Here is a 20,323-nt window from a genome sequence, read left to right as displayed (position 1 = left end):
TCTCTTACTGAAGCTATACTATGTTTATGATATAAATGTTATTTGGACGTAAATTTATTAACCCTAAATGGGTTGGTGCAATGTCTTTCAACTATAAACACTGTACAGAAAAAAATTTAAAAGTTGTTCATGGGCCGCATGGGTAACTCAGTTGGTTGCGTGACCGACTTTTGGTTTTGGCTGGGGACACAATCTCATGCGTCCTGTGATTTGCCCCAAGTCAGGCTCCACACTCAGCAGGGAGTCTTCTTGAAGATTCACTCTTTCTGTTCATGTCCCCTACTCATGCGCATGCTTTCTCTCTAAAGTAAATAAATAAATCTTAAAAAAATAAGTTATTCATAAAATGGCTTAAATTAAAAACATTTCCCATGTTCTGATGCTGTCTTAAATTGTATAGTGAGACACTAACAGGAATTGTAGCCAAGGCACTCTGTCTGCGCTCTAACTCCTGCTGTTGTGTTTCCTTTGGACATCATTGAATCTCTACTTCTTTAGCTATAAAATTTCCATAACTGCTCACAGTGTTGTGTGGGTCAGTGGGATGAATGGAAAAATTCCAACACAGGTCTTGGCATATTGTAGGCATTCAATTAATGTTAGTTCCTCCACCATTCCCATTTCCAATTGTTTTTTGACTTCTCATCAATACTTTTTCTCCAATTTTAATTCCAGAATAGTTCATGTACAGTGTTAAATTAGTTTCAGGTGTACAATATAGTGATTCAACAATTCCAACTATTACTCAGTGCTCATCAAAATAGGTGTCCTCCTAATCTCCTTCACCTATTTCACCCATCCCACCACCCACCTCCCCTCTGCTGGCTCTCTGTAGTTAAAAGTCTATTTTTTGGTTTGTCTCTTTTTTCCCCTTTGTTCATTTGTTTTGTTTCTTAAATTCTACATATGAGTACATATGATATTTGTCTTTCTCTTACTGATTTATGTCACTTAGCATTATACTGTCTAGACCCATTTATGTTGTTGAAAATGGCAAGATTTCATTCCTTTATATGGCTGAATAATATTCCATTATACAGACACACACATACACACATATAAACCATATCTTCTTTATCTTGTCATCTGTTGATGGACACTTGGGCTGTTTCCACAATTTGGCTATTGTAAATAATGCCTCAGTAAACATACAGGTGCACATATCCTTTTGTATAGGAGTTTTCCTAGTCTTTGGGTAAATATGGAATAGTGCAATACTAGCGTGGTTTTATTTTTAATTTTTTGAGGAACCTCCATATTGTTTTCCACAGTGGCTGTACCAGTGCATGAGGGATCCTTTTTCTCCATATCCTCGCCAGCACTTGTTGTTTCTTGTGTTTTTTATTTCAGCCATTCTGATAGGTAAGAGGTAATGTCTCATTGCGGTTTTGGTTTACATTTCCCTGATGATGAGTGATGTTGAGTGTCTTTTCATGTGTCTGTTGTCCATCTGGATGTCTTCTTTGGAGAAATGTGTGTTCATGTCTTCTGCCCATTTTTAAATTGGATTATTTGTTTTTCTGCTGTTGAATTGTAGAAGTTCTTTACTTTTTTGAACACTAATTCCTTTTATGGATACATCATTTGCACATATCTTTTCCCATTCAATATGTTGTCTTTCAGTGTTGTTGATTGCTTCCTTCATTGTGCAGAAGCTTTTTATTTTATTGTAGTCTCAACAGTTTATTTTTGCTCTTATTTCCCTTGCCTCAGAAGACATCTACAAAAATATTGCTTTGTCTGATGTCATAGACAGTACTGACTGTGCTCTCTTCTAGGATTTTATGGTTTTAGGTCTTACATTCAGGTTTTTAATGCATTTTGAGTTTGCTTTTGCATATGGAGTAAGAAAGTGGTCCATCTTCACTCTTTTGCATGCAGCTGTTCAGTTTTCCCAGCACCATTTGTTGAAAAGACTTCTTTTCCCCACTGGGTGCTCTTTCCTGCTTTGTTGAAGATTAATTGACTTCTGGGTTTCCTATTCTGTTCCATTGGTGTATGTGTCTATTTTTGTGCCAGTACCATATTGTTTTGATTGCTTGAGCTTTGTTGTATAAGTTGCAACCTTCCCACCCATACTTTTAAATTACACCAAGAGAGTCATTTGGTTCTTTAGGGTCTAAACAATCAGGTCTACTGAAGTAATGCTCTATTGTCATTTTGTTTATATAGGATTAGTGAAAACAGCTCTCTTAGAAGTTGTTGATGGAAGGCTGTAAATTATTTCAGTTTTAGCAGATTGAAACAATTTTGTTAATGTAACTCTACTCAACTGACACACGATGGTACATTACTTTCAGGTGTACCTCTGGGTGATTCAGCTTCTCTATCTGGTATGCTCAATCATAGTTTGATCCTGGCTCAGAGAATACTTCACGTCAGCCTTATGAATCTGTTGATCTTGCCATTCCAGTTCTATTTTTTTCAAGATTTTATTTATTTATTTCACAGACAGAGATCACAAGTAGGCAGAGAGAGAGAAAGAAGCAGACTCCCTGCTGAGCAGAGAACCTGATGTGGGACTCGATCTCAGGACCCTAAGATCACGACCTGAGCCAAAGGCAGCAGCTTAACCTACTGAGCCATCCAGGCACCCTCCAGTTCGATTTTTTAAAAGATTTTATTTACGTATTTGAAAGAGTGAGCAAGAGAGAGTACATGAGCAGGGGCAGAGGGAGAAGGAGAAGCAGATTCCCCTGCTGAGCGAGGAGCCTGATGTGGGGCTCTATCCCAGGACCCTGGGATCATGACCCAAGCCGAAGGCAGATGCCCAACTGACTGAGCCACCCAGGTGCCCCTCCAGTTGGATTTTTAATCAAGTTCAGGGATGACTGAGGTGTGAGGAGGAAAAGACCTCATTCAACCTTACCTAAATGTTTACTTTACATTGGATCCATGAAAGGTGGAGTATCTGTCCGAGTTCCACCAGAGCAACAAGACCAGTTGGATATAGATGACATATGTCTAATAAGAGATTTGTTGCAAGGAGTTGGCTTATATGATTGTGAGACTGACCCGCAGCCCAGTAGAAATGCACAGGATGGGCAGGTGGGGACTTTGCATGAGCTGAAGCCACCACAGTCCAGAATGTCACCTTCTTCAAGGAAACCTCAGGCCTGCCCTCAAGGCTTTTTAGCTCATTGAATCAGGCACATCCAGTTTATCTAGGAAATTCTCTTCTGCTTAAAATCAACTGATTGTAGACAGCAATCACATCTGTGAAGTACCTTCACAGCAACACCTAGATTAGTGTTGGATCGAATAACTGGGAACTATAGACCAGTCAAGGTGACATAGAAAACCGACCATCGTAACGGGAGAATTATTGATTATCAGTGATGCTGGGCACCCTCAATGGGAATCTAAATGAAGTTGCTTCTGGATGTATCCATTTAAGTTTGAAGTGGTAACAACAGTTAAGTGTGACAAATATTTCTTTTCTTAGATAATGCTACATGGGGAAATCACTTTCTCAGTTCATTTTCCATGACTGGGTCTTTGGAATTCTTATGCCATTCTGGTCTTTGGAATTCATTATGTTGCCTCGTGGATGCAGTGAGCAGGGAGGCCTGGTGGATATTCTACAAACCCATATGTGCCTTGACAGGGGAAATACATGAACTGAAACATATTCGTTTTCTCTTAGTGAAAGCTAAGTCAGAATCAGAATTCAGCCACGCGATAGTCAATTAATTATATAAGTCCTGTTTCCTTCCCCAGAATCAATCCAGGCTAATTGGTTCCAAGTGATTAAATTTTGAAATGGACTGAAGCTCTAAATAAGAGTCAGTGGTCAGTTTGCTTTTTAATCTACGTCTCTTGTATGTGGGAGATCTTCACATTACATTCTTATCTGCCAGAGGCAGAAACTATTTGGCCAAGTGTAAACATGTACAATGAGAGAATTTAGACTAACCTGGAAATACTGTGTAGATCAGAGAGATCTAAGAAATCGGGTTTTACAACACATCAAGCTTACAATGGCAGTCCATTTTGGTTTTGATCACTTTCTCATATTGAGAAATTATAGGAGTTTCTTGCAGCAACCCTTGTGTTAGAAACCATAGTAATTCACATGTAAAAAATTTTTAGCATTTTATAGATAATGTTAGTAGACCTGGATATAGATGGTAAATCAACACTGGCGGGTCTGGTTGGTAAAATAAAGGAAAAGATTTTTTAAAGTATTGATTATATTGTAGAAATGTTCTCCCATGGATGACTTTCTCTAAAAAAAGATAAAGTTTAAAGAAGAAAAGGAGAAAGAGAAGAAGGAGGAGAAGACATAGAAAGAAAGTAATCAAACCGGTAAGCTTGATGATTCTGCACACTCTCAGAAAGAGAAAGAAAGAGAAAAGGAAAGAGAGAGAGTAAGAGAGAGAACAGACGGTGGTGTGGCCCAGAACCGGGAGCATCAGCATTATCTGAGAACTTGTTGCAGATGCAGATTCTTGGCACTATTACTAACCAGTTGGATGAGAAAGTCAGGGACTTGGTACACACTACTCGGTCTTCACAAGCTCTCCAGGTGATTCTATTAAGGGTAAGAATCCCTGGCCCAGGGACGCCTGGGTGGCTCAGTTGGTTAAGCAGCTGCCTTCCGCTCAGGTCATGATCCCGGGGTCCTGGGATCGAGTCCCGCATCGGGCTCCTTGCTCGGCAGGGAGCCTGCTTCTCCCTCTGCCTCTGCCTGCCTCTTTGTCTGCCTGTGCTCGCTCTCTCTCCCTCTGTCTCTGGCAAATAAATAAATAAAATCTTAAAAAAAAAAAAAAAAAAGAATCCCTGGCCCATAAATGGGTTTTTCTAAAACTCCCAGAAACTGTTTCTTTGGAAGAGACTCTTACCCTTTTAGATCATGGCTTGACAATCCCACATCCTCCAAATCTCTAAAGTTTTCAGTGTTCCTATGGAAGACCTCTCAGAAAGCTAAATGTTTTTGAGAACTTTTAGAAACTTTTTAACAACTCCCATTGTTCCCTTGTTTCCAGTGGGAATCAGGGGCAGTGTGTGTGTTTGGTGGGGGGTGGGGAGAATCAGCCCAGCTCTGTTTCTAGAGCTGAGCCCAGTCCAATAGTGTGTCCCTGAGGATATGCCCTCTCTCCCTAGGGTCACCCCCGCTGTCATAGGTGATGTGTGGGCAGTGGCCAGGGAACTGATGTTGCAGGAAGGAGCTCTCCAAGATGAACAGTCAGTGGAGCTGAGTGTGTGGCTCAGAACTGGGAGCATCAGCATTATCTGAGAACTCGTTCCAGATGCAGATTCTTGGCCTTATTACTGACCAGCTGAATGGGGAAGTCTGGAGCTGGGGACACACTACTCGCTCTTCAAAAGCTCCCCAGGTGGTTCTTTTTTTCTTTTTAAGATTTTATTTATTTATTAGAAAAACAGAGAGAGAAAAGGAATGATGGATATGGTGAGAGAGAGAGTGTGAGACTCCCCCCTGAACAGGAGAAATGTGATCAGACATGAACTTAGAAAGGTCTCACGGATGTTCTTTTAGAACTGGCTTGTGGCAGAAGCAAATGGAAGAGAAAGAATGAGATGAACTTGACCATTGATCTCTGATGGACTGCTGTAGGCACATGGGAGAGGATGGGACTGAGAATGGGCAGGAGGAGTGGGGAGGCCCCCACCCTAACACGTCTCCCTCTATATCTCCCCCTCATCCCCTTCTCCAGCTTTGCCCTGGTTCCTGCTCCCCCCACCTTCCCCTTTCCCTTTCCTTCACCTGCTCTCTTCCTCCCTCTCCCTTCCTCTTCCTCCCCCAGCTTGATTCCTTTGTCTGTTTCCATGCTCTTGTTTCAACATCTTCCTCCATCTTCTCCCCTTGTATCAGTAACATCTTCTAAACTTCTTGTTCCTTTCAGCAGAGTTCTGAGAGTCTCCGTCATGCAATATGCATCACCTATTCCTTAAACCAGAGACTCTCTCTCATCTTGGCCTCTCTCTTGTCCCAGCACACACTCCATTTCTTTCCAGGTAAGGGGATGCACCCCACAGCTCTTCACGAACCTGGCATCAACCCCACGTGACTTGGGAGCATTGACTGTCACCAAGTTGGGCATTGTAAGGCACAAATAAAGATCCGTGTCTCTGCCTCTGGGAGCTTCAGTTAAACTGTGGAAGAAAACCATAGTCACAGGAAAAGCCCATTAACGTGACGATCTGGTAAATGTTGCATGAAAAGTCATTCCTAGAAAAGTGTATTTGAGACCCGAGGAAGGGAGGATGTCTTAGTGGAGGAGAATACCCAGAAGAAGTGATTGCCAGAGTGATTCGTTTCCAGACACTTTCTAAGGAACTTGATGGGTTATTCTATTTCACACCCTAGACAATTCTCTAAAGAAGAGGTCTTTATTCCTGTCTTACAGATGTGGAAACTGAGACTCAGAGAGATTAAGTAACATAATCAAGGTCAAATCTCAAGTGACTAGAAGCCCTGAATTTGACGGTGGGTGTGTTGGACTCCAACTGTGTCCCCAGACTGGATCTCATGGAATCTTTGAAAGGCAGGTTGCAATATGTCTCTGGATGGCTTTAAGATATCTCACCAATTTATATGACAGCACTAGTTTGTCAGCTGTCCACTGACAAGCCCATTAATAATAGCACGTGGCAATATGGTCTGCATGTGAGGCTCCATCCTCTGGACCCACACAACTCAGCTGGAGCCCCGAATGAGCACTTAAAGTGACTCCATGCATCTGTATCTATGATTCCTTTTCTTTAGGAGGATGGAGAGGGTGCCATGGAGCCAGGGAACCTCACATGGGTATCAGAATTTGTCTTTCTGGGGTTCTCAGAGACTCGAGAGCTCCAGCTCTTCCTGTTCCTGGTGTTCCTGTTTGTCTACACCACCACTGTTGTGGGAAACCTCCTCATCATGGTCACGGTGACCTCGGACATCCGGCTCCACACTCCCATGTATTTTCTGCTCCGAAATCTGGCTGTCTTAGACCTCTGTTTCTCCTCTGTCACTGCCCCAAAGATGCTGGTAGACTTCCTCTCTGACAAGAAGACCATCTCCTACCAGGGCTGCATGGCCCAGATTTTTTTTGTTCACCTTTTTGGTGGCGGGACTGTCTTCTTCCTCTCAGTGATGGCCTTTGACCGCTACATAGCCATCTCCCGACCCCTCCACTATGTCACCATCATGAACACTCAGCTCTGTGTGGGCTTGGTGGTGGCTACTTGGGTAGGGGGATTTGTTCACTCCATTGTCCAGCTGGCTCTGATGCTCCCATTGCCTTTTTGTGGCCCCAACGTCCTGGATAACTTCTACTGTGATGTCCCCCAAGTGCTGAGACTTGCCTGCATGGACACCTCCCTCCTGGAGTTCCTCATGATCTCCAACAGTGGAATGCTGGTCCTCATCTGGTTCCTTCTCCTTCTGATATCTTACACAGTCATCCTGGTGATGCTGAGGTCCCACTCAGGGCAGGCGAGGAAGAAGGCAGCTTCCACCTGCACCACCCACATCATTGTAGTGTCTATGATCTTCATTCCCTGTATCTCTGTCTACTCCCGGCCTTTCAGTACCTTTTCCTTGGATAAAACTTTATCCATCAGCTACACGGTTATGACCCCCATGCTCAACCCCATGATATACACTCTGAGGAATCAGGAGATGCAGGCAGCCATGAAGAGATTACGCAAGCACCTCATGATATGTAATAGGAAGTGAGCTTAGAGTGTCTTGACTACGGGCACATGGGCAGTTCAGTCGTTTAGGTGTCCAACTTTTGATAACAGCTCTGGTCTTGATCTCAGGAAGTGAGTTCAAGCCCTATGTGCAGCCTAATTAAAGAAATAATCTTGGCTTTAAAAGACAACTTTTCCATATGAACATTTGTTCTACCATGTGAAAAATAGAGAAAAGTCTTTATGGAGTGTGACATTTGACATTAAATCAATATTTCTGTGTACGTACTCTTATGCTTGGTATTATTTTAGGCACTTTCTCACTTTTTTAAAAAAAAATTATTTATTTATTTATTTGAGAGAGAGAGAGACTGTGTCCGGAGAAGGGACAGAGGGAGATGGAGAGGGAGAATCTCAAGCCAGACTCCCTGCTGAGGAGGACCCCAAGATCATAACCAGACCTGAAATCAAAGGCCAGATCCTCGAATGACTGAACCACCCAGGTGCTCTGGCACGTTCTCACTTTAATCTCTTCCTCATAAGATGGACAGTGGATATATTGTTATTATATTAAACATTTTAACAATGAGAGAACTCAGGGAGAGGTGACTCAGTGGTGAATAGCAAGTGAGTGGCAGAGCTTGGCCAGGACTAGGTTCTTCTGACTCCAAGTTTAGAGGCAAGGCTGTGGGTGGGATGTGAAATTCAAGGTTTCCCAGACACAAGCGAAAACCTGGAGAGTTCCTCAGCTGTGGATGAATATCTGTGATGACTGGTGAACAGTCTCATCTTAATTCTGGAATAATCACAATCTTTTCTGCTCCCTGCTTTTACTCTTCTTTCTTTATCTATGGAGTTCTGTAACTTTACTCAGCTAGGTATTTGCATTCACTGATGGTTGTCAGTTTTCCTGTGTCCTTTCAATCTATTGATTCAATTTAAAATGATCAGAAGTCATTTACTGCTTCAATTTTTTAAAAGGTATCTTAAGTTTGAGAGGTTCTTTATAGATCTTGGCTATCAGCCCTTTGTCTATAGTGTCATTAGCGAATGTCTTCTCCCATTCCGTGGGTTGCCTCTTTGTTTTGTTGACTGTTTCCTTTGTGTGCACAAGCTTTTTATCATGATGAAGTCCCAAAAGTTCATTTTCACTTTTGTTTCCCTTGCCTTTGGAGACGCGTTTTGAAAGAAGTTGCTATGGCTGATGTTGAAGATGTTAATGCTTAAGTTCTCCTCTAGGATTTTGATGGATTCCTGTCTCACGTTGAGGTCTTTCATCCATTTTGAGTTTATCTTTGTGTATGGTATAAGAAAATGGTCAAGTTTCATTCTTCTATACATAGCTGTCCAGTTTTCCCGGCACCATTTATTGAAGAATGCCTTTTTTTCCACTGGATATTTTTTCCTGCTTTGTTGAAGATTATTTGACCATAGAGTTGAGGGTCCATATCTGGGCTCTCTACTCTGTTCCGTTGGTCTATGTGTCTGTTTTTGTGCCAGTACCATACTGTCTTGGTGATCACAGCTTTGTAATAATGCTTGAAATTGGGCAATGTGATGCCTCCAGCTTTGTTTTTCTTTTTCAACATTTCCTTGGCAATCCGGGGTCTTTTCTGGTTCCATATTAATTTTGGGATTGTTTGTTCCAACACTTTGAAAAATGCCATTGGTGTTTTGATCAGGATGGCACTGAAAGATTGCTCTGGGCAGCATAGACATGTGTGAGCCTGATGGTGAGTATTAAGGAGGGCACGTATTGCATGGAGCACTGGGTGTTATATATAAACAATGAATCTTGAAACACTACATCAAAAACCAATGATGTATCATATGGTGACTAACATAACACAATTTAAAAAGTTATCTTGGGGGGGCGCCTGGGTGGCTCAGTGGGTTAAAGCCTCTGCCTTCAGCTCAGGTCATGGTCCCAGGGTCCTGGGATCGAGCCCCGCGTCGGGCTCTCTGCTTAGCAGGGAGCCTGCTTCCTCCTCTCTCTCTGCCTGCCTCTCTGCCTGCTTGTGATCTCTGTCTATCAAATAAATAAATAAAATCTTAAAAAAAAAAAGTTATCTTGGGGGGCACCTGGGTGGCTCAGTGGATTAAAGCCTTTGCCTTCGGCTCAGGTCATGATCCCAGCATCCTGGGATCAAGTCCTGCATCAGGTTCTCTACTCAGCAGGGAGCCTGCTTCCTCCTCTCTCTCTCTCTCTCTCTCTCTGCCTGCCTCTCTGCCTAATTGTGATCTCTGTCTGTTAAAGAAATAAATACAATCTTTTAAAAAATAAAAAAAAAGTTATCTGAGTTCCTTTCTTAATTTATGAAAATTTTACTTTTACATGATCCAGAATTCAATTCTAAGGATAGTAGGAAGCATAGAAATTCTTCCTATTATAATTTATATTTTATAATTATAAATAATATTTTAATTAAACTATTTTAATTAAATCATAAATTAAATGTATAATTATAAATTAGAATTTATAACATTGACCTAAAGGAGAGAAATGGGATATATTTCCTCAGATGTATCTTACATGTGATCATTCCCCAAGATGAGATACTCAGTTTTGAACTGAATTTGTTGAGCGATACCCCCTTTTGATGAACACAGCTATATGCATGAGAGTTTTTTAAATTTAAATATCCATGAGAATTTAAGACAACTCTTATTGAAGCTTGTTATGTTTATGATGTAAATGTGACTCATATCTAAATATATTAACCCTATGTGGCGTCTGAGTTTCTGTGGATTGAGTGTCTGCCTCTGATTTCCACTCAGGTCATGATTCTCAGTGTGGTAAGATCAAGCCCACAACTGAGCTCTGTACTGGGAGTGGAGCCTGCTTAAGATCGTCTCGCCTCCTCTCTCCCTCCCTACCAGCTCATGCTCTCTCTCTATCACAATAAATAAAAAAATAAAAATAAAAAAGATTATGAAACCTTAGTGGATTGGTGCAATGTCTTTCATAAAGATGGTAGAGAAAAAATTTAAAAGAAATTGTTCATAAAATGGTCTAAATTAAAATTATTTCTCAAGTTCTGATGCTGCCTTAAATTATATAGTGAGACATTGACAGGATTTGCAGCCAAGGTGTTTTATCTGGGCTCTAACTCCTGCTGGTTGTGTTCCTTTTGGACATCATTGAATCTCTACTTCTTTAGCTATAAAATTTCCATAACAGCTCACAGTGTTGTGTGGGTCAGTGGGGCAAATGGAAAAATTCCAGCACAGGTCTTAACATATTGTAGGCATTCAGTTAATGTTAGTTCCTCCACCCATTCCCATTTACAATAGTTTTTTGACTTCTCATTAATATTTTTTCTTCAGTTTAATTCCTGTATAGTCAATGTACAGTGTTAAATTAGCTTATAGTGATTTATAGTTTATAGTGATTCAACAATATACAGTATATAGTTTAGAGTGATTCAACAATTCCATCTATTGCTCAGTGCTCATCAAGCTATCGTCCTAATCTCCTTCACCTGTTTCACCCATCCCGCCACCCACCTCCCCTCTGTTGGCCTTCTATAGTTAAAAGTCTATTTTTTGGTTTGTCTCTTTTTCCCCTTTGTTCATTTGTTTTGTTTCTTAAATTCTACATATGAGTGAAATAATATTTGTCTTTCTCTTACTGATTTATATCATTTAGCATTATATTGTCTAGACCCACCCAAGTTGTTGGAAATGGCAAGATTTCATTCCTTTATATGGCTGAATAATATTCCTTTGTTTATATATATATGTGTATGAATATATTCATATATGTGTATGTGTATGAAAAAATATGTATATATACACACACATACCCAGACACCACATCTTCTTTATCCATTCATCTGTCGATGGACACATGGGCTGTTTCCATAATTTGGCTATTGTAAATAATGTTGCAGGAAACATATAGGCACACATCCTTTTTTTTTTTTTTTCACATCCTTTTAAATTACTGTTTTCATGTTCTTTGGGTAAATAACCAGTAGTGTGATTACTAGTTGGTAAGATAGTTCTTTTTTTTTTTATTTTTTGAGGAAATTCCATACTGTTTTCCACAGTGGCTGCACCAGTTTGCATTCCCACCAAAGTGCATGAGGGATCCTTATTCTCCACAGCCCCACCAGCATTTGTTTCTTGCGTTTTTGATTTCTGAAAGGTATGAGGTGATGTCTCATTGTGGTTTTGATTTGCATTTCCCTGGTGATGAGTGATGTTGAGTGTCTTTTCATGTGTCTGTTGTCCATCTGGGTGTCTTCTTTGGAGAAATGTGGGTTCATGTCTTCTGCCCATTTTTAACTTGGATTGTTTTTCTGCTGTTGAGTTGTAGAAGTTCCTTATATCTTTTGGATACTAACACTTTGTTGGACATGTTGTTTGGAAAAATCTTCTCCTTGGGGCGCCTGGGTGGGTCAGTGGGTTAGGCCTCTGCCTTCGGCTCCAGTCTTGATCTCAGGGTCCTGGGATTGAGCCCCACATGGGGCTCTCTGCTCAGTGGGGAGCCTGCTTCCCTCTCTCTCTGCCTGCCTCTCTGCCTACTTGTGATCTCTGTCAAATAAATAAATAAAATCTTCAAATAAAACAATAAATAAGCATTATTATTAAAAAAAAAAAAAGGGAAAAATCTTCTCCCATTCAGCAGGTCATCTTTTAGTGTTGTTGATTGTTTTCTTCACGGTACAGAAACTTTTTTTTTTTTTACAGAAACCTTTTATTTTGATACAGTCCCAAGCTTATTTTTGCTTTTATTTCCCTTGCCTCCAGAGACATATCTACAGAAATGTTGCTTTGGCTGATGTTAGAGACATCACTGCCTATCCTCTCTTTTAGGAATTTTGTAGTTTCAGGTATCACATTTAGGTCTTTGATCCATTTTATTTTATTTTATTTTTGTATATGAAGTGAGACCTTGGTTCAGTTCATTTTTTTTTTTTTATGGGCTGTCCAATTTTCCCAGCAGCATTTATTGAAAAGACTGTCTTTTTCCCATTGGCTATTTTTTCCTGCTTTGTCAAAGATTAATTGACTATATAATTGTGGATTTACTTCTGGGATTTTTATTCTGTTCTATTGGTTTATGTGTCTATTTATGTGTCAGTACCATACTGTTTTGATTACTTGAGCTTTGTAGTATAATTTGAAATCTTCACCTTAATATCTTTATTTGCATTATTTTAAGACTTTGTTTTTAAATAATCTTTCTACCCAATGTGGGCCTCAAACTTACAACCCCAAAATCAAGAGTCATATACTTTACCGACTGAGCCAGCCAAGCACTTCTCCATCAGTACTTTCGAATTAAACCAAGATAGTTAGTGAACTGGTTCGTTAGGGTCTAAACAATCAGGTCTACTGAAGTAATGCTCTATTGTCATTTTGTTTATATATAGGATTAGTGAAAACAGTTCTCTTAGAAGTTGTTGATGGAAGGCTGTAAATTATTTCAGTTTTAGCAGATTGAAACAATTTTGTTAATGTAACTCTACTCAACTGACTCATGATGGTACATTACTTTGAGGTGTACCTCTCGGTGATTCAGCTTCTCTATCTGGTATGCTCAGTCATAGTTTGATCCTGGCTCAGAGAATACTTCATGTCTCAGCCTTATGAATCTGTTGATCTTGCCATTCCAGTTCTATTTTTTAAAAGATTTTATTTATTTGACAGACAGAGATCACAAGCAGGCAGAGAGGCAGGCAGAGAGGCAGGCGGGGGGGGGGGAATCAGGCTCCCTGCTGAGCAGAGAACCTAATGTGGGACTCGATCTCAGGACCCTAAGATCACGACCTGAGCCAAAGGCAGCAGCTTAACCCACTGAGCCACCCAGGCACCCTCCAGTTCGATTTTTAAAAAGATTTTATTTACGTTTTGAGAGAGTGAGCAAGAGAGAGTACATGAGTAGGGGCAGAGGGAGAAGGAGAAGCAGATTCCCCTGCTGAGCGAGGAGCCTGATGTGGGGCTCTATCCCAGGACCCTGGGATCATGACCCAAGCCGAAGGCAGATACCCAACTGACTGAGCCACCCAGGTGCCCCTCCAGTTGGATTTTTAATCAAGTTCAGGGATGACTGAGGTGTGAGGAGGAAAAGACCTCATTCAACCTTACCTAAATGTTTACTTTACATTGGATCCATGAAAGGTGGTGTATCTGTCCGAGTTCCGCCAGAGCAACAAGACCAGTTGGATATAGATGACATATGTCTAATAAGAGATTTGTTGCAAGGAGTTGGCTTATATGATTGTGAGACTGACCCGCAGCCCAGTAGAAATGCACAGGATGGGCAGGTGGGGACTTTGCATGAGCTGAAGCCACCACAGTCCAGAATGTCACCTTCTTCAAGGAAACCTCAGGCCTGCCCTCAAGGCTTTTTAGCTCATTGAATCAGGCACATCCAGTTTATCTAGGAAATTCTCTTCCGCTTAAAATCAACTGATTGTAGACAGCAATCACATCTGTGAAGTACCTTCACAGCAACACCTAGATTAGTGTTGGATCGAATAACTGGGAACTATAGACCAGTCAAGGTGACATAGAAAACCGACCATCGTAACGGGAGAATTATTGATTATCAGTGATGCTGGGCACCCTCAATGGGAATCTAAATGAAGTTGCTTCTGGATGTATCCATTTAAGTTTGAAGTGGTAACAATAGTTAAGTGTGACAAATATTTCTTTTCTTAGATAATGCTACATGGGGAAATCATTTTCTCAGTTCATTTTCCATGACTGGGTCTTTGGAATTCATTATGCCATTCTGGTCTTTGGAATTTACTATATTGCCAGTGGATGCAGTGAACAGAAGAGGTCTGGTGGACATTCTACAAACCCATATGTGCCTTGACAGGGGAAATATATGAACTGAAACATATTCGTTTTCTCTTAGTGAAAGCTTAGTCAGAATCAGAACTCAAAGTCACCCATGTGATAGTCAATGAAATATACAAGTCCTGTTCCCTTCCCCAGAATCAATCCAGGCTCACTGGTTTCAAGTGATTAAATTTTGAAATAGACTGAAGTTCTAAATAAGAATCAGTAGTGGTTTGGTTGGTTGGTTTTTTAAGATTTTATTTATTTACTTGAGAGAGAGAGAGACAGTGACTGAGCCTGAGCAGGGAGGCTGGAGGGTCAGAGGGAGAGGGAGAATCCAATTCCCCATCGAGCAGGGAAGCCTGATGTGGCCTCCATCCCAGGACCCTGAGATTATGACTCAGCACTTAAAAAGACTGAGCCACTCTGGCACCCAGGTTGGTTTGTTTTTTCATCTACATCTCTTGTATGTGGAAGATCTTCACATTGTATTCTTATTTGCCAGAGACAGAACTTTATTTGGCCAACTGTCAACATTTGCTGTGGCTCAGCCTGGAAATGCTGTGTAGATCAGAGAAGTCTAAGAAATCAGGTTTTACATCACATCAAGCTTACAAGGACAGTCAATTCCTGTTTTGATCAGGTTCTTATCATGAGAAATTATAGGAATTTCTTGTAGGAATCCATGTGTTAGAAGCAGTAATAATTAATGCGTAAAAACTCTAGCACTTTATATACAATGGAATATTACTCAGACATGAAAAAATTGAAATCTTACCATTTACAAGGTCACGGACAGAACTAGAGAGTATTATCCTAAGTGAAATAAGTCAGTCAGAGAAAGATAGTTAACGTATGATCTCATTCATATATAGAGTTTAAGAAACAAAAAAGATGATCATAGGAGCGGGAGGCAAAAATAAAATAAAATGAAATCACAGAGTGAGACGAACCACAAGAGACTCTTAACTACAGGAAACAAAATGAGGGTTGCTGAAGGGGACGTGGGTGGGGGATGGGGAAACTGGATGATGGGCATTAAGGAGGGCATGTGATGTGATGAGCACTGGCTGTTATATGCAACTGATGAATCACTAAACTCTATTTTTGAAACTCATAATACATTGTTTTATAATGAATTGAATTTCAAGAAAAAATTTAAAAATTCTAGAATTTTATAGATAATGTGAGTAAACCTGGAATATGGATAGTAAATCAGAGGGTCTAGTAGGTAAAATAAGGGACAAGATTTTTCATAAGTTTCCACTGTAGTATAGAAACATTTTCCATTTTCCCACTTATGAATTTCTCTAAATAAAGATCGATTAAGGGGCGCCTGGGTGGCTCAGTGGGTTAAAGCCTCTGCCTTCGGCTCAGGTCATGATCCCAGGGTCCTGGGATCGAGCCCCGCATCGGTCTCTCTGCTCCGCGGGGAGCCTGCTTCCTCCTCTCTCTCACTCTCTGCCTGCCTCTCTGCCTACTTGTGATCTCTGTCTGTCAAATAAATAAATAAAATCTTTAAAAAAAAAATAAAAAAAAAAAGATCGATTAAGTTTATATGGAAAAGGAAAAAAAAAAAAAAAGAAAAAGTAGGGGGAGAAGAAGAAAGAATGAAACCAAACCTGTTAGCTTGATAATTCTGAGTGCACCTACCCGAGAAACATCAGTCAGTCGAGCTGAGCATGTGGCTCAGAACCGGGAGCGTCAGCATTATCCGAGAACTCGTTCCAGATGCAGATTTTGGCCCTATTATTGCTGAATGAGAAAGTCTGGAGCTGGGGACACTACTCATTCTTCAAAAGCTCTCCAGGTGGTTCTTTTTTTCTTTTTAAGATTTTATTTATTTATTAGAAAAAGAGGGAGAAAAAATGAGTGATGAAGAGGGGGAGAGAGCGATAGAGAGGCAGACTCCACCCCCCCCCCCCGCCCCACCCCATGAGCAGGAAGCCTGATGTGGGCTCGATCTCAGGGCCCAGAGATAGCGGCCTGAGTGGAAGGCAGACCCTCAACCTACGGAGCCACGCAGGCGCCCCCAGGTGCTTCTTTTAAGGGTAAAAATCCCTGATCTAACAAGTGAGTCTCTTTTAGATCATGGGCTGAGAATCCCATATCCTGCAAATCTCTAAAGTTTTCATTGTCCTTGGTACTTGGGCCCCTAAGGAAGATCTCTCAGAGAGTAAGTGGTTTTGAGACCTTTAGAAATTTTTTAACAACCCCCTCTGTTCCCTTGCCTCCAGAGAAAATGGTAGTGGTTAGGCGGGTATCAGCTCAGCTCTGCTCCTAGAGCGGATCCCAGTTCAATACTGTGTCCCTGAGGATATGTCCTCTCTCCCTAGGGTCACCCCTGCTGTCATAGGTGTTGTGTGGGCAGTGGCCAGGGAACTGACGTTGCAGGAAGGAAATCTCCAAGATGATGTGAGACCTGAAGCCATTCTCCCATCCTGGGCGGGAGGAAGGTGAGACACCCAGGTTTTCTCCTCTGTAGATGAGTCAGCTGCGAGAAGGAACCAGAAACACTTACTAGAACGTGGGGAGATTAAACAAGTGACATAGACTAGATGCTAGTATGTTTAAAGTGTGAGGAGAGTCTCGGGAAGGAATTCAGGGGAAATATGTTGAAATCAGATGCCTCAGGTCACATGTGAAAACCAAGGCTTTTAACTACCAAGCAGTGATAGAGGGTGCTGGGAGCAGAGCATGAGGAAATGCACCACAAAATCCCTGGAAGTCCACCAAGCATGTTAGGCAGCTTTGAAGAGTTTGAGTTATAAACCAGGGGCACTAGAGATTCATTGGAAGATTATAATGAGAGAAAAGTGTGAATCAGACATGAGCTTAGAAAGGTCTCACTGATGGTCTTTTAGAACTGGCTTGCGGTGGAAGCAAATGGAAGACAAAGAATGAGATGAACTTGACCGTTAATCTCTGATGGACTGCTGTAGGCACATGGGAGAGGATGGGACTGAGAATGGGCAGAAGGAGTGGGGAGGCCCCCACCCCTAAAAGATTTCCCTCTATATCTCCCCCTCACCCCTTTCTCCAGCTTTGCCCTGGTCCCTGCTCCAACCTGGTCCCCCAACCTTTCCCTTTCCTTCATCTGCTCTCTTCCTCCCTTTCCCTTCCTCTTCCTCCCCCAGCTTGATTCCTTTGTCTGTTTCCATGCTCTTGTTTCAATATCTTCCTCCATCTTCTCCCCTTGTATCAGTAACATCTTCTAAACTTCTTGTTCCTTTCAGCAGAGTTCTCAGAGACTCCATCATGCAATATCCATCACCTATTTCTTAAACCAGAGACTCTCTCTCACCTTGGCCTCTCTCGTCTCAGCACACAATCCATTTCTTTCCAGGCCGCACCAGGTAAGGGAATGCACCCCACAGCTCTTCACGAACCCAGCATCAACCCCACGTGACTTGGGAGCATTGACTGTCCACTAAGATGGGCACTGTGGTGCACAGATGAAGATTCGTGTCTTTCTGCCTCTGGGAGCTTTCAATTGAACTGTGGAAGAAAACCATAGTCACAGGAAAAGCCCATTAACATGATGATCTGGTAAATGTTGCATAAAAAGTCATTCCTAGAAAAGTGTATTTGAGACCCAAGGAAGGGAGGATGTCTTAGTGGAGGAGAATACCCAGAAGAAGTGATTGCCAGAGTGATTCGTTTCCAGACACTTTCTAAGGAACTTGATGGGTTATTCTATTTCATACCCTAGACAATTCTCTAAAGAAGAGGTCTTTATTCCTGTCTTACAGATGTGGAAACTGAGACTCAGAGAGATTAAGTAACATAATCAAGGTCAAATCTCAAGTGACTAGAAGCCCTGAATTTGACGGCGGGTGTGTTGGACTCCAACTGTGTCCCCAGACTGGATCTCATGGAATCTTTGAAAGGCAGGTTGCAATATGTCTCTGGATGGCTTTAAGATATCTCACCAATTTATATGACAGCACTAGTTTGTCAGCTGTCCACTGACAAGCCCATTAATAATAGCACGTGGCGATATGGTCTGCATGTGAGGCTCCATCCTCTGGACCCACACAACTCAGCTGGAGCCCCGAATGAGCACTTAAAGTGACTCCATGCATCTGTATCTATGATTCCTTTTCTTTAGGAGGATGGAGAGGGTGCCATGGAGCCAGGGAACCTCACATGGGTATCAGAATTTGTCTTTCTGGGGTTCTCAGAGACTCGAGAGCTCCAGCTCTTCCTGTTCCTGGTGTTCCTGTTTGTCTACACCACCACTGTTGTGGGAAACCTCCTCATCATGGTCACGGTGACCTCGGACATCCGGCTCCACACTCCCATGTATTTTCTGCTCCGAAATCTGGCCGTCATAGACCTTTGTTTCTCCTCTGTCACTGCCCCAAAGATGCTGGTGGACTTCCTCTCTGACAAGAAGACCATCTCCTACCAGGGCTGCATGGCCCAGATCTTCTTCTTCCACTTTCTGGGAGGTGCCATGGTCTTCTTCCTCTCAGTCATGGCCTATGATCGCCTTGTTGCCATCTCCCGGCCCCTCCACTACATCACCATCATGAACACTCAGCTCTGTGTAGGCTTGGTGGTGTTGGCCTGGATGGTAGGATTTGTCCATTCCATTTACCAACTGGCTCTAATATTCCCATTGCCTTTCTGTGGCCCCAATGTCCTGGATAACTTCTACTGTGATGTCCCTCAAGTGCTGAAACTTGCCTGCACGGATACCTCTCTCCTGGAGTCCCTCATGATATTCAACAGCGGAATGCTGGATGTCATTTGGTTCCTTCTCCTTCTGGTATCTTACACGGTCATCCTGGTGATGCTGAGGTCTCACTCAGGGCAGGCGAGGAGGAAGGCAGCTTCCACCTGCACCACCCACATCGTTGTCGTGTCTATGGTTTTCATTCCCAGCATTTACCTCTATGCTCGGCCCTTCACTGCCTTCTCCATGGACAAGGCTGTGTCCATCGGCCACACGGTCAGGACCCCCATGCTCAACCCCATGATCTACACCCTGAGGAACCAGGAGGTGCAGGCAGCAGTGAGGAGACTAGGGAGGCGCCGGCTGGTTTGTAAGAGGAGCAACAATGAGTAGGTCCCTTCTCCTTGGCTTTGGTTTCCATTTGTTACACGGAGGGGAATCTTCTGTGTCTTCTGTCTTCAGAGCTTGTGGATATGGTGTGGAGGTCCTCCTAGGAGGGTGAGTTTTAAAACTAAGCAACTGTCTCAGCTTTTTAGGAAGAAGGGAAAAGTCATCTTTGGTGGCTAAGGTTTATGCTGGAGTTGTGAGAAGTGTTATGGTTCTGGAGAGCCACACCCTTCTTTTCCTCTTCTTGGTGGATGGCTTCCTCTTTGAGGAGGCCATTTCCCCAGTGAGAGCGGTTTTCATTCACATGTTTTCTCAGCCCTTTTAAGTTGGTGTCCAGAGTGTTAGAGAAAGGACAGGCCTTGAAGATTTAGTCCTATGTTGGGAGCCCCTAACCCATTTCTTCCCAGACTGGTGACCTTGGAGCAGCTCTCTGGCTTCTCTTGAGCTCATGGATTCTTCCTCACCACACAGGCATAGAGCAGTATCCATCCCAATAAGCTCCCAGATTTTTTGTAAGAGTCAAAAACGTGTAGAAGATTTTATAAACCTTACTTAGAACCTAGCAAGGACTATTGTCATTGTTATCCTTCTCCTTGACATTTCTTTCATCAGATGGGTAGAGTTTTGGAAGTGTTTGGTGGCCATTCCTCTGTGCAGGAAGGGAGGCCTGGAGAGGGTTGGGTCTGAGCTCCAGAGGGCCCCACAACATGCCCAAGAGTGAAACTGAGATTAGAAAGTGCACCTCAGTTTGGGGACATGTCTGCAAGAAAATATTCTTATTTTCATTTGTGGTGGATGGCTTGAACTGTTATGATC

General features: G+C 42.2%; 3 protein-coding genes across 3 annotated transcripts in view; all 3 read left to right on the top strand.

The window, feature by feature from the left end:
* Positions 1-20,323, top strand: part of EPX (eosinophil peroxidase) — a 240,871-nt gene that overhangs the window by 183,398 nt on the left and 37,150 nt on the right. The gene's annotated exons all lie outside the window — the stretch shown is intronic.
* LOC309851430 (olfactory receptor 4D1-like) lies at positions 6,749-7,684 on the top strand (the record flags this gene model as incomplete). The annotated part of the gene is made up of 1 exon (XM_082706753.1): positions 6,749-7,684. One exon carries the CDS (start codon positions 6,749-6,751, stop codon positions 7,682-7,684), a length of 936 nt encoding a protein of 311 aa, XP_082562879.1.
* On the top strand, positions 18,569-19,513 carry LOC309851440 (olfactory receptor 4D2-like; the record flags this gene model as incomplete). The annotated part of the gene is made up of 1 exon (XM_082706762.1): positions 18,569-19,513. The coding sequence occupies one exon, from the start codon at positions 18,569-18,571 to the stop codon at positions 19,511-19,513; it is 945 nt and encodes a 314-aa protein (XP_082562888.1).

Source organism: Mustela nivalis, assembly GCF_964662115.1.
Source record: "Mustela nivalis genome assembly, chromosome: 17".
In the NCBI taxonomy this organism is placed as follows: Eukaryota; Metazoa; Chordata; class Mammalia; order Carnivora; family Mustelidae; genus Mustela; species Mustela nivalis.
The sequence above is the reverse complement of the archived record's forward strand: the minus strand, read 5'-3'. Positions and strand labels throughout refer to the sequence as shown.